We start from the raw sequence: 13,226 nt of genomic DNA on the forward strand, positions 1-13,226 counted from the left end.
GTAAGCTGGGATAGGGCTGTGCCAGTGGGACAAGGGTGTTCCCCAGGGTGTCCCAGGACAGGGCAGAGAATGCTATTCCTGTGGCTGAGCTGACTGCAACTGCCCTGTGGAGATGCTCTCCCTGCCCTGGGGACTCCCAGTGACTGTCCCCAAGGCCTGAGCCATCGGTGGCTCTGCTGGGGGCTTGTGATCTCTGGGCGTTGCAGGAGTTTGTCCCTCACCTTGTGCAAGCTCAGGTTGGGCTCAGCCCTCGCTGTCACCGTGTCAGGGGTGCCAGGGCAGCCTGCACCAGCTCGCCCCATCCAGTGACCATGGGTGCTGGGCACCTGTGGCTCATCTGTCTCCTGCTGGATGCAGCTCCGTGCCTGGCTCCCCTATAGAAACAGAGACCTCCGTGGCTGCAACGGCTCCCTGCTCTTTCCAGCCCTTCAACAGCAGAGCTGTTCATCTGGGTGGGATCACCACCACATCATCCCAACTGCTGGGCACAGCCAGAGCTGCTCCCAGCCAGGCAGCATCCTGTACAGCCCACACCTCCACCCAGCACCCACGTGTGGCCCCCAGCGTGGCCAGGCTGGGGCCGGGGAGAAATATCAGGGTGCAGAAAGGGTTGGGGGGACCCCATGATCTTGAGCAATGACCTTACCCCCACCCCCAGCCCCCCGCGGGCTGCACTGATGGCCCTTTCCTTCCCTAGGAGCTGAAGGTGAAGGGCCCCAAGGACTCGAAGGAGAGCCACACGTCCGTCACCATGGAGGGTACGGCGGGCGCGGGGAGGGGGACGCAGCCTTTTGTCTGCCCGCGGGACCGGCGGGGATGAATTACCGAGCAGGAATTACCGAGCAGGAATTACCGAGCAGGAATTACCGAGCAGGAATTACCGAGCGGCTCCCGCGAGCGGAGCCCTTTGTGCGCCCGTGTGCGGAGCCGGCGAGAAGGGCGGAGGGGGTGGGGGGTGTCGCAGCTCTTTAGGATGCTGTGGGCGTGCAGCAGCCCCCCACCCCCTGCCCACCCCTCCTCCCCGCCCGCCGGCCGTGCCCAGAGCCGTGCGGAGGGGCCGGTGCTGTGTCGCAGCCGGGCTGAGCTGCTGCGGGGCGGCAGCGATGGCTGCGCGGAGACGGGGCTGCCATGGAAATCCTCGTCATTGTCCGGCTCTGCTGTAACTGCACCTATGGTGAGGCGAGGGGGGCGGCTCCGAACTGGGGGTGCCGCTGGGGAGCGATGCTGCGGGGATGCTGGCCCGGGGCTGGCTGTGCTTGCCCGGGGCGGGGGGCTGGAGGCTGCGTCGTGCTCTGCAGCCTGAAGTTGGGAGCGTCTTTGTTCCAGGCTGGATTGAATCATCTTGGCTCCGGCACACGCGGCCACGCGCTCGCCGTGCCCGCCGGGCAGGGGCTCGTGCCGACAGCGGGATAGAGGAGCTTGGATGGGCGGGGGGATCCTGGGCTGGGGGGATCCCCCCTTGCCTGAGCTGTGCCGCGCGGATGGGAATAGGGAGGGGTCCCCATTTGCCTGCCGGAGGCTGTGAGCGTCGTGGGGCTGGAATGTCCGTCTCTCCGTGGCTGGGAGGAGAGGCGCCGGGCACCCCTGCCTGCTGCTGCCCGTGTCTGGGTCCCAGGCTGGCGGGACTGTGTCGGCTCCTCCGTTGAGCCGGGATAGCCCCTCCCAGTGCCCCCCAGTGCTCTGAGTGTGCCTGTAGCGATGGCAGCGTGAGGGTCCATCCTACCCCTGGGCGTAGGGTGGTGGAAAGGGGGAACGCCTTGCCTGTCCCCCTCTATCCCAGAGCAGGATTCTTGCTGGCTGTTGCAGGGAGTGGGGCTCTGGCTTTGCCCGCTGGCACAGGGTTGTGGGGGATGCAGCCTCTGTTTAGGGTCCAGGCTGGCATCCTCACCTCCTGAGCAGAGACCCCCAGTTCACCAGGATGGGGGTCCCTCTCTCAGGACTGGGCATCACAAGGCAGCATCCTCTGGTGTAAAGGGGGTGGGAGCCCCCCCCAACTCAGCACAGGGTGAGGAGGTGGCAGCTTTTCTTCCCTTCCCACGGCTCAAAACTTGGCCCCTCTTGGCACTGGCAGTTTGGGGAAGTGCTCCAAAGTGAAGGGAAAACCCAGAGGCATTGGCCTGTCTGGAACCAGCCTGAGGAAACACTAGTGGCCAGGCATGGGGAGTAGCACTGTGAGTGGGCTCTGTGCCTTTGCCTGCCCAAAGAGTCAGGGAGGAGAAGGAGGGTCTGGCTGCTTCCAGTGAAATGTGCCTCTGAAGAGCCTCCAGGGCTGGTTTCCTGCTGGGAGGTTGCATGGCAGGAGAAAGGGGGTGTCTGTGCCCCATGTTTGAAGCAGCTCTGCTGCCCTGCCCCAGATGGAGCTTCACCTCCCATGCAGTCATGGGAGGCTGTGGGGAGGGGACACAGGGCAGTGGCATTGGGATGATGCCTTGGCCCAGGCATTCTCTGTAGGTGGGGGTTTTGCTGCTGCTGAAGCAGCCTGGGTTCCCCTGGCACTCAGGGCTGGCTGGGGTGGTGGGTACAGGATGTCCCATGGGGTGGCAGAGCAGGCAGAGCAGGGATAGGACCCACTGCTGAGCCAAAAGGGAAACTGAAAAAGCAAAAGCTGCTGTGGGTGACGAGCAGCTCTTCCGCTCCACAGCCAACGGCAGTGTTGGTGCACCACGCACGGGGGGATCCTTTGCCATGGTGGGGTGGGGGATGTGCTGACACAGTTGTGGTGGGACATCCCATCCAGCAGTCAGGGTGGAGCGGTGTCACCGTGGCTGTGACCACACACCAGCCTGGCCGTGGTTCCCCATGCCCCCAGCGCAGCAGGGAGCGGGGCTGTGGCACTGGTGGCTCACCACTGCCCCTGGCAGTGACGTGATGGTCCAGCTGCTGCTGGCTCTCTGTAGAACGGATCCCAGATGCTCACCCAGGGCTCTGTGCAGACCAGGGTGGGAGAGGGGCCAGGGCTCCGGGAGGGGTGGCTGTTGACACCTTCTCTCTCCCCTCAGCACTGCTGTATAAACCCATCGACCGGGTGACGCGGAGCACCCTCGTCCTGCACGTGAGTGTGACACCAGTTCTGGGGTAGGGTTGTGACACCAGTCCTGGGGTGGGAGGCTCTGTCTCTGTTGCTCCGGGCGACCTGCAGCCATGGGGAGTGCTGATGGGGATTTGCCAGGGTGGGTGCTCTCCAGCTGCTCACTTGTGCCTGTCCCCTTCCAGGACCTCCTCAAGCACACCCCAGCCGACCACCCTGACTACCCACTGCTCCAGGACGCCCTCCGCATCTCGCAGAACTTCCTGTCCAGCATCAATGAGGACATCGATCCCCGGAGGACAGCAGTCACCACCCCCAAGGGCGAGGTGAGCCAGTGGGGTGGGCAGTGGCAGGGCACAAGGTGAGGGCTGAGCCCTCTGCCAGCCCCTGGCTGGTGTCTCCACTCTGAGGAACTCCATGGTGCTCCTCCATGGTGCTCTAAACCCCCAGAGCAGTTCTGGGTACAGTGTTAGGGCTCTACCTGGTCCTTGCTGCTTGCTGGCGCCCTATTGACTCAAAATAGCACCCAGAGGACACGGACCTTCCCATACTCCTGGTGGCTGAGCCACAGAGAGGGACAGGAGCACCCACTCGCACAGTTGGTTGCCCTTTGCTCCCTGCCCGCTCTCAGAGCCGCCCCACTGCCCCACAGACCCGGCAGCTTGTCAAGGATGGCTTCTTGGTGGAGCTGTCGGAGGGCTCGCGGAAGCTGCGGCACGTCTTCCTCTTCACCGACGTGCTGCTCTGTGCCAAGCTGAAGAAGACGGCGGTGGGGTAAGGAGGGTGCTGGGCACAGGGGGAATGTGTCACAATCCTCTGTCCCCCAGTGGGCTGGAGGATGTGCCAGGGAGGGGGTCAGGCATCAGTCAGTATCCGTGCCCTGTCCACAGGAAGCAGCAGCAGTACGACTGCAAGTGGTACGTGCCCCTGGCCGACCTGGTGTTCCCCTCGCCGGAGGAGTCGGAGCACTGCCCGCAGGTCCACGTCATCCCTGACCATGAGCTGGAGGACATGAAGATGAAGATCTCAGCCATCAAGAGCGAGGTGCAGAAGGAGGTGAGAGCAGGGTGTGCGAGCTGCTACTGGGGGGGGGCCCTCCCTGGGGGCCAGGAAGGGGACATGGGGACCAGGGGCACTTGTGAAAGCTCCTCTCTGCTCCCTGTCTGCAGAAAGCCAACAAGGGGCAGAGCCGGGCCATCGAGCGCCTCAAGAAGAAGATGTTTGAAAACGAATTCTGGCTGCTCCTCAACTCGCCCGCCATCCCCTTTCGCATCCACAACCGCAACGGGAAGGTGAGGAGGGTGGGCTGGGGGCTGGGCTCAGCCCTGCCTGCACACAGACTGACACATCCCCCTCTCTCTTACAGAGCTACCTCTTCCTGCTGTCCTCCGACTACGAGCGGTCCGAGTGGAGGGAGGCCATCCAGAAACTGCAGAAAAAGGGTAAATTTGGGGCTGCTGAGGCCCTCATGGTGTTTCTGGCTCCACCAGGGGCCACAGGGAGGTCCCACAGCATCCCAGCCTGCTGCTTGCCAGTTCCCATGGCCAACGCTGGCTGCATCCCTCTGAAGCTCCTCTCCTGTCCTCTCACAGACCTCCAGGCCTTTGTCCTGAGCTCAGTGGAGCTCCAGGTGCTCACAGGATCCTGCTTCAAGCTACGCACTGTCCACAACATCCCAGTCACCAGCAACAAGGATGGTGAGTATCCACTGGGTCCTGCTGCGGACCGTGGTGTGCAGGGGACAGCTTCCCACCAGGTGGCACTGCTGGAGCAGAGTCGGGTTCCCAGGCAGAGCCATCCCAGCTGCAGCACGAGTCTGCTTTTGGGGTCTCTCCAGAACCCCAGTGGGCTGGGCTGGACCAGAGTGTCCCCAGGGTGAGACCCAGCCAGCACTACTGGGAACCTCCCCCAGGGCTGTCCAGCAGCAGGAGAGCTTGGGATGTCAGCAGGGAATACAGAACTTAGGGACAGCCCTCAAGGGGGTTGGGGACATTTGGATGTCACTGCAGGTACCCAGTACTTCCTGTGGCCAAGGCTGCCTTGGGGACAGCCCTGGGGCACGCGAGGTGTCAGCTGAGCCCTGACACAGCCTCTGCTCTCCCATCATAGATGATGAGTCCCCCGGGCTCTACGGGTTCCTGCACGTCATTGTCCACTCTGCCAAGGGCTTCAAGCAGTCTGCCAGTAAGTGTGGGTGCCCCCCCTGCTCCGAGGGGCCGGGGTGATCGGAAGAGTTGGGGTCCAGCATGTGGCCCTGCTCTGTGGTCCCCGGGGAGCTGGTGGGGATGTTCCTCAGGTGCTGAGCAGTGTCTGCTCCCCCAGACCTTTACTGCACGCTGGAGGTGGACTCCTTCGGCTACTTCGTCAGCAAAGCCAAGACCAGAGTTTTCCGGGACACCACGGAGCCGCAGTGGAACGAGGTGAGGGAGGGTGGGATGCAGGCAGGGGATTGCACTCTTTTTCCCTTCAACCCCAGTTTTGGAGCTGCTCTGGGGTGCTGGGGTTGAGCCATCCTCACTCTGCACCCCAGGAGTTCGAGATCGAGCTGGAGGGCTCCCAGTCCCTGCGCATCCTCTGCTATGAGAAGTGCTATGACAAGACCAAACTCAACAAGGACAACAATGAAATCGTGGACAAGATCATGGGCAAAGGGCAGATCCAGGTATGTGCTGGGGCTTTTGGGGCATTTTCTTACCCAGCAGTGAACCTCTTGAGGCCAGAGCTGGGAGGGCTGCTCTGGAGTTATGCCTGGGATGAGAGAGTTATGCCTGGCAGCATGGACAGGCAGCTCTGCTTTTGGGAACGGGGTACAGGGATTGTGGAATTGAAGGCAGTGAGGTTGGTGGGCATCGGGGATGTGGATGATGGTCCTGGGGCACAGTGGCTGCAGGAGGAGGTTGAACAAAATGAGGAGTCCTGCAGAGGTGGTAAAGCCAGACCTGCCCCCCAAGATATGCATCCAGTCCCAGCTGGGCTCAAGTGTTTCCATTCCACTGCTTCCTGTGCTGTGGTCCTGGGGGGCTGTGGAGAGGGGGTTGGCAGCTGCCCCAGAGAGGGCTTTGAGCGTGCAGCCCCCCATCCCTCCCCTGTCCCCCTCTGCCACCATCTGCCTTCCCTGTGCCTCCATCAGCTGCTGTTATAGCAACGGGGGTTTCCAGGGCAACGACTGAGCTGCTTCTGATTGGTGGTTGCCAGGCAGGGAAGGATGGAGGCCTGGGCTGCCCTGAGATGCTCCCAGGTGAGCAGGTCTGGGAGGATGGAGTGAGGGCCAGGCAGCCCCCAGAGCCCTCATTCCCCCAGCACCCACCTTGGCCAGGCTGCAGGGATGCCCAGGGCAGCAGAGGATGGTTTGGGATGGGGGTGCCCCTGTGTTTTCCTGGTGGGGACCACCGGGCTGGCTGCCTTCCCAGCTGTGCTGGGGACAGTGTCAAGCTTGGGACACAGCCCTCAACCCCAGGCCACTTCAAAGGGCCCAGTGTGGCTGCCTGCTCCGTGGGAAAGCAACTGAGGGCAGGTCCCAGGGGAGTGGGGAGCAGCATGGAAACTCTGCTGGGAAGGGGATGCTGTGGGGGACAGCACCAGCAGGGTGGGAGATGGGGGCTTGGCTTCACCAGCAGCTTGTTCTTACCTGAAATCACCCATCTGTTGCCCTCCCTCTGGGAAACAAGTGGTGTGGGGGTGGCACTGGGCCAAGCAGGAGGGCCGGGGCAGGGAAGGGGCTCGATGTCCCGCGGGGATCAGTCCAGCTGTGCTCTCGGAAATAGCCTGGATCAACAAACATGAGTCATGCTGGGAGATGCGGGGGTCGGGACAGGGACAGCACAGCTCGTACCCGCCGTGCAGAAGTCGTGGGGGAAGGAAGGGAGAGAGAGAAAGCCCTGGGGCTGCTTATCCCGAGGAGGGCCTGACTGGACGGAGCAGTCTCAGGGTTGGGGCTGTCACCCAGAGCCTCAGCTTGGTCTCTGCCTCAGGGGTGGAGTGGGTGGCAGGGCAGGACAGCTACGAGCAGAATGGGCAGCACTACTCGTGGGTCTGTGGCTGTGGCCAAGCCCCAGTGCTGCCCCCCTGCCCTCTCCCTGAGCTGTTCAGGCAGAGGTGCTGCCCTGGGTGGTCCTTACCCTGTCTGGTCTCTGGGCTCATCATGAGCTGCTGCTGGTTCCAGATACCAGCACTGGCATCTGGAGCTTGGCAAAGGTCTGTGGTGCTTTGGGGGCTGCCAGGATGGCTGCACCCCCCCAGCAGCCAGCCCTGTGCCCACTGCCCAGCTCCAATCTGGCCACGCAGGCACATGGGTTGGTCACAAAAGCAGCTTATCAGCACCATGGACTGGTGGGTCAGTGTGTGAGGGGGTTGCTGCAGCCCCTCTGTGTGGGCAGTGGGGGGCCTCCCAAGGCTGCAGAGATGCCATGGGTGGGAGTCACGTCCTGCCAGCACAGAGGACATGGCTGGGTCCATGGAGTGGCTGGAGTTGGCACCAACCTCCTCTCAAGCATTCTGGCAATGAGCCCTTAGGGGTCTGCAGTGTGGTGAGCCTTGGACCCCTACCCTGAGCCTTGTCCCTGTTGCTGGTGGAGGGTGGGCGCCCCGTGCTGTGCCACTGGCTGTAGGGTGGAAAGGCATGACTCCTGGTTGGCATTAACCCTGTTTAGTTGTTGTTAACCCCGTTTTGTTTGGGGTTTCTAAGGTTGGAACGTGCTGTGGTCGAGGTAGAGCTGCCGTGGGGGGCTTGTGTCCCCTGTGCTGCAGGGCTCAGCCCTGCTCTGAGCTGTTCCAGTTGCTCCCAGCAGCTGGTCTGTGTCTGGTGGGTGCTGGCAGGGGTGTGTGGTGCTGTGGCAGGGTGGCAGACGGATGTTGGGGTGGGCAAAGCAGGCTGTGAGTACTTGTGCCCATATTGCAGAGGAGAGAGGCTGGGGCGTGTGAGGAGGTGGGAGGTGGGTGCATGAAGGGAGGGTCTCAGGTTGATGGGGCAGCGCTTTTCTCAGCCCGTTTGATGCACAGGGGGATGTGGCTGTTGGAGCAGAGTCTGTGTTGTCATGGGCACGGTGCCTGCTGTACCCTCAGGGAATTGCTGCCTGTCCGTCTGTCTGTTGCTGGCGGAGGCTCTGGAGGGGGAGATTTGTGGTGTTGGGGCTCGCCAGACCTGCAGGGATCCACGGGGTAACCCATATGGACTCCTGGGGCTGCTGAGGGATGAACTGGGGGGCAGTGCGAGTCCCCCCCAAGCCTGCACCTCCCCATCTTCCTGCCTATCAGGAGAAGCAGCAGGCAGGGACTCTTCAGGGCTTCCATCCCCCTGCCCACATCACCCCCTGGCAGTGGGGCTGACAAGGGCCAGGGTACTCTGAGGGGCCATGGTGGGTCCCCACCTCTCCCTAGGCCTGACAGGACACCCCAAAAGTCCCATCCCTGTGCCACTTACTGGGAGCAGGAGAGCCAGCCTGGCTCCTTCTCGGAGCCGGGAATGCTGCAGCCACCAGCGGCGATGCCTCCGGGGCCGCGACTGCCGCTGGCGCTGCGAAGCGGATAACAGGGAAGGGATAACAGCGGATAACGACGGATAACGGCGGCGGGGAGCCCAGTCAGCCCCCCCAGCCTTCCCGAGCGGCGGCGGGCGGCAGGGCGAGAGTTAAACGCGTGGGGGCCGCCGGGGGGGGGCTGCCTTTGAGTCACTTCCTCGCAGGGGGAGGGAGGCTTTTGGGGCTGCCGAGCTGCCTCGACAGCCTGGCTCACACCCTGAAGATGAGCCCTGCCCGCTCGCCTCCCCGCCGCCCCAGCCGGGCTCCCCTCGCCGGCCCCCGCTGACCTCCCCCCGCAGCAGAAAGGATGCGGGTGCTCTCCTAACCCAGCCCCGGGCACCTTTCCCGGCCACGCTCGTCTCGCCTGCCCGGAGCCGAATCGCGATGACGGAGGTGCTGGTGCAGCCGGAGGGCAGCCCCGGCCCCGTGGGCGAGCAGCCGGAGCGCGGCGTGGAGGAGCCCGAGGGGAAGCGACCCCCCAACACGGGCGCCCGCCTCTGGGGCAGAGTGCGCAGCAAACTGCTCCGGCAGAAGGTGCTTCTCCGGGGGAAAGGGGGGAATGGCTGGAGGGGACGGCGCTGGGCTCTGGGTGTCGCTGGGCTCTGCTGTGCATGGATTTTTGGTGGGCAGTTTTGTGGGGTGAGGGGCTCTGCCATGGGGGGCTTGTGGGGAGAGCGAGTGCTGTGTGGTCCGTGCACAGAGCTGTTTGGGTGCTTTGGGAGCTCTTAGATGCAGTTGGCAGCCTGTGAGGTGCTTGTTTTCCTCCTTCCCTGTCCCTCTGTATGCTGGGGAGCTGGGAGGGCTGAGCTGTTTACACAGAGGGGTCCTGCAGAGGACGGGCAGGGAGTCCTACTGCTCAGCCCCGGGGCTTGCCCAGGAGGTAGAGATGCTTGTGGGCTGACCAGGAGTGGGCTCCTGGGGTGCTACAGCACTCGGTGCCTGTGTATCCCCTCTTCCTTGATTTGCAAACCCTCCCGGGTCCATCCAGGCTTCCCTCAGCTCGCAGCTGTGTCGCAGCCACATCAGCCAGTGCTGCCCGTCTTTGTGGGAGGACAGGGGTGGGCAGGGGAGGGGGACAGCACCCTCACAGGCCGTCCCAAAAGCCCCATGGGAACCCCTGGGGATTTCCCTGCGTGGGGTCCCCCTGTGCAGGGAGATGCTGGTCCAGGTCTCAACTGTGACCACGGGCAGGAGCTGCCTGGGCCCGTGGGGGTTCGGTTTGGCAGCGGCGGGGCCGCCTGTGACGCAGCGGCATTAACCTCGATTCTGTGCCGCTGCTCCCGCAGAGGGATTAAGGGGCAGCGAGGGCTGTGTGGGGAGGCTGCCTGGGGGCTGCCGCCGGCTGTTGCTGGGTCAAAACAAGAAGGGGTTTAGTTTCTCAACCCCACAAGTCCCCATTGTGCCCGCCAGCTTCCCTGCCGGCTGCTGCCCGGGAGCACTGGGGCTGCAGAGCAGGATGTGACCCCGGTGTGGTCCCGATGTGCTGCGGGCGCTGCTGCTTCTCAGGTCGCTCTCAGATGGGGCTGTGAATCGCTGCTTTTTGGGGGGCTGTGCTTTGCCACTGGCAGCCTTTGCTGGTGGGGGGGCTGCTCTGCCCCACAGCACCGGTCGGCTCAGAAACTGTCTGTTCCCTGAGGAGGGAGCTGCTGGCCTGGAGGTCTGGTGGGGGAACTGCTTGCTGGAGCCAGGGCATCCCTGGGTGTTCATGGATGCAGCACTGATGGGAAGCAACGCTGGCTGTAGCAGCTCCTCTGGGATCCTGCTCCCCAGGGCTGTGGCAGAGATGACCTGGCTCACTGAGTCACCAGTTTGCTTCCGATTGCTTCACCCCAGGCTGACAGTTGGGTGACCTCATGGGCGTGAGGTGTGAGGAAGGGACATGCCCAGCCTGGCAGCCCCTGCCCTGCTGCAGCAGCCTGGCACTTGGGGCCCTGGAGAAGCCACCATGAGGGCTTGGAGCCCTCCCAGTTCCTTACCTGGGAGCTCTGGGGACGCAGCACTGCCTGGGTCTGTCTTGGCTGCCACTGCCCATGTAGGAACTGTATCCACAGTGCCACAGCCTGGAGGTGTCTTGAGGACAGAATTCCAAGATGTGGCCGCATCCCCTCAAGTCCAGAGTCACCCCATGCACAACACAAGCAGCAGGTCGTGGGGTCAGCACCAGCAGGACCGCGGGTCCCTCTGCCACTGGAACCTCCCCAGGACACACCAAGTGCTGCTGGGCTGCCGGGATGTTCATCACCTGCCATGCTGCCACCTGTTCCTCCTCAGCCTGGGGCCTTGTTCTACAAGCAAACACCTTTGGATAATTTGGGAAACCAGAATGATAGCATATCCTTGTGCCAGGAGCAAGGGTTGTTTCACCTCACCATGGATGAGAGCAGCACTGCAGTGGATGCTGGCTTGGCACAGATACCACCACGGCTGAGAGTGCCTGAGATGCAGGAGGGAGTGGCCTGAGAGGTGCTGGTGAGCTGGCTGAGGTGTTTCGCCAAGCACAGGCTGGTGTTTGAAGCCATCTGACCCGCCCTAGAGGAGCTGACACCTCATCCTGCACAGTGCTGGCACGGAGGCTGCTCCCCAGGGCTCCCAGCCCAGCAGTTCCCCACTGACCTGGGATGTCCCTGCATCATGCTGGAGCAAGGCAGCTCCCTTTGGAGGAGAAGGAGATGGTGGTGGTAGCTGAGATGGGGTGTTTGCCAGCGCTGTGTGGGCAGGAGCTGCCTCTGGCTCTGTGGGTGGATGCTCCCATCCATCCTCCCACGCCTGGAGACGAAGCATTGGACGTGGCTTTGCTTCCCTTGGGGATTGGGCAGCGTGGTGGGCTGCCTGCTGTGCGGAGTGCAGGGGGGAAAGGTTAGAGGAGCTCCAGGGCCAGGCCACAAACAGTGCCCCAGGGGTGCTCAGGGGCCTACTCCAGCTGCAAGGGAGCTTGGGCTGGTGGGGCCAACAGAAGTAGCCCAAATTTGGGCCATGCTGGCCACTGCAGGGAGCTGGATGGGGATGATTCTGCCCATCCAGGGGGAAGGGGCTGCGGGGAGGTGACGTGCTCAGGGTAAAGTCTGTGGCACTGGCGGCAGCCAACCTGGCTTTTATTAAAGCTTTCTCCAGAGCCCTGCTAAAACCCTTCCAGATGTGAGCTGCCAGGGCCACTGGGGCCGGAGGGACCTGGGGCATGGGAACGGGGAAGGCGTGTGTGGTGGTTGCAGTTAAAATCGTGTTGCAGAGCAGGGAGGCCCATGGCTCCTGACATGGTTGGGGGGCAAAGGGGCTTCACTTCCGCTGCCATGAGCAGGATGAGAATGTGTGGGGAGAAGGGATGAAAGGCCCTGGGACAGGTGGTGTTGGGTTGGTGTTGGCCGTGGTGGGTGCAGGGGGATCTGGTGCTGCGGATGTGCACAGAGGATCTGGAGCAGAAGGGCTGGAGCTGGCAGTGGTCTGGCTGCAGTCTCGTGATCCTGGTGTCCAGACCTGCTGCAGGGTCCCATGGGAGCCCAGGGCAGCTGCAGCCTTCCTCCTCCTCCTTCCACTCCCCCCGCTGCCGTTCCCAGCAGCCGCAGGGCTGGCACAGAGGAAGCAGCGTGGCACTCACTGGGCTCTTCCATGTGCCGGGCTGGGCTTCCATGACCAGAGAGGGTTCTGTGTCAGGAGCCATTCCTGGGCCATGCTGGGGACAGCAGCATTTCTGCCTTGCTGGAGACGACAGTGTTTCCCGTGGCACTGCGGTTGCTGAGGAGCTGCTCGAGCTCACCACGACATGGGACTGGACATGGGACGATGCCACTGTGCTGGGTCTGTGCTGAGAGCCAGGGCAGCTTGAGCCTGTCCTTGGGACCGTGGGGTCTTGGTGTGCCAGAGGGAACATGAGTGACCCCAGAGTCCCCCCATCATGACATGCAGTGACTTCATGGGCAGGGGAACAGCAGCTCTATGGCTGCAGCAGCAGCTCTGGACATCTTTGCGCTTGCCCGGAGCATCTCCTGACCCAGCAGCTGTGGGAAACTCCTGTGTCCTTGCAGAGTGACCTCATGTGCTTGGTGTGAGTGTCTCCTGGCAGCTGTGTGCCCCCAGCCCTGGGAGCCCCTGCCAGCTCCTACATCCCATCCCCTTCCCCAAGGGGACATTAGTGCCGGGCTCTGCCCTGCTGCCCGCCCTGTGCATTACAGGGATCGATGGGGCCGGGTCGATACCACCAGCTGGGGACCAAAAAGCCCCAAAAGGCAACTGCACCCGTCTCTGCCCAGCCCTGGGGCCTGGAACCCACCATAGCACGTGCTGGGGCCTTGGGAATGCCGGCACCTCTTTGCAGCAGCCGGGCGCCGGGGCAGCGTCACCGAGTCCCCCGCTAGCCCCAAAGCCAGAAATAGCGGAGCCTGTTATTCCCAGGGGTTATAAATAGCCTTGGCTATGGGGAGATGTTGTTTTTCTGCATGGAAAACGCTGCCCTAGTTCTGTTTCATCTGTTTCTGCCGCTAGAAATAGTCCTAATTTCTTGGAATTTCTTGCTGCTCGGGTGTGTGTTAAAGCACTGCCTCGCAGGGGCTCCAGGGAGAGCAGGATGGGGAGGCTGAGCCCACCTGGCTTCAGGGCTTGGCCAGAGGGACCCCAAAGGGGAATCTCTCCACCCTCTTGTCATGAGCAGCATGTTGCCCAGGAAGAGCATGTCCTGTGCCCTACACCAT

General features: G+C 62.9%; 1 protein-coding gene and 1 long non-coding RNA gene across 4 annotated transcripts in view; one reads left to right on the forward strand and one right to left on the reverse strand.

The window, feature by feature from the left end:
* Window positions 1-13,226, forward strand: part of ABR (active BCR-related) — a 30,010-nt gene that overhangs the window by 10,847 nt on the left and 5,937 nt on the right. For 2 of the 3 annotated variants that reach the window (XM_017821592.1, XM_017821593.1), the window contains 11 exons: window positions 698-758; window positions 3,000-3,052; window positions 3,214-3,354; window positions 3,681-3,802; window positions 3,919-4,084; window positions 4,198-4,320; window positions 4,395-4,470; window positions 4,621-4,725; window positions 5,138-5,212; window positions 5,351-5,448; window positions 5,559-5,690. In XM_017821592.1, coding sequence (XP_017677081.1) covers window positions 698-758; window positions 3,000-3,052; window positions 3,214-3,354; window positions 3,681-3,802; window positions 3,919-4,084; window positions 4,198-4,320; window positions 4,395-4,470; window positions 4,621-4,725; window positions 5,138-5,212; window positions 5,351-5,448; window positions 5,559-5,690 — 1,152 coding nt within the window. Of the gene's footprint in view, window positions 1-697; window positions 759-2,999; window positions 3,053-3,213; window positions 3,355-3,680; window positions 3,803-3,918; window positions 4,085-4,197; window positions 4,321-4,394; window positions 4,471-4,620; window positions 4,726-5,137; window positions 5,213-5,350; window positions 5,449-5,558; window positions 5,691-8,597; window positions 9,079-13,226 lie in introns of those variants that run through there. The other variant, XM_017821594.1, reaches the window with a different exon arrangement.
* Window positions 228-8,589, reverse strand: LOC108500569. Its single transcript, XR_001875900.1, has 3 exons — window positions 8,448-8,589; window positions 6,657-6,793; window positions 228-374 (listed from the first exon to the last, which is right to left on the reverse strand). It is a non-coding gene; the product is annotated as an uncharacterized LOC108500569 (long non-coding RNA).

This window comes from Lepidothrix coronata, unplaced genomic scaffold, assembly GCF_001604755.1.
Source record: "Lepidothrix coronata isolate B3197 unplaced genomic scaffold, Lepidothrix_coronata-1.0 Scaffold91, whole genome shotgun sequence".
NCBI classification, from domain to species: domain Eukaryota; kingdom Metazoa; phylum Chordata; class Aves; order Passeriformes; family Pipridae; genus Lepidothrix; species Lepidothrix coronata.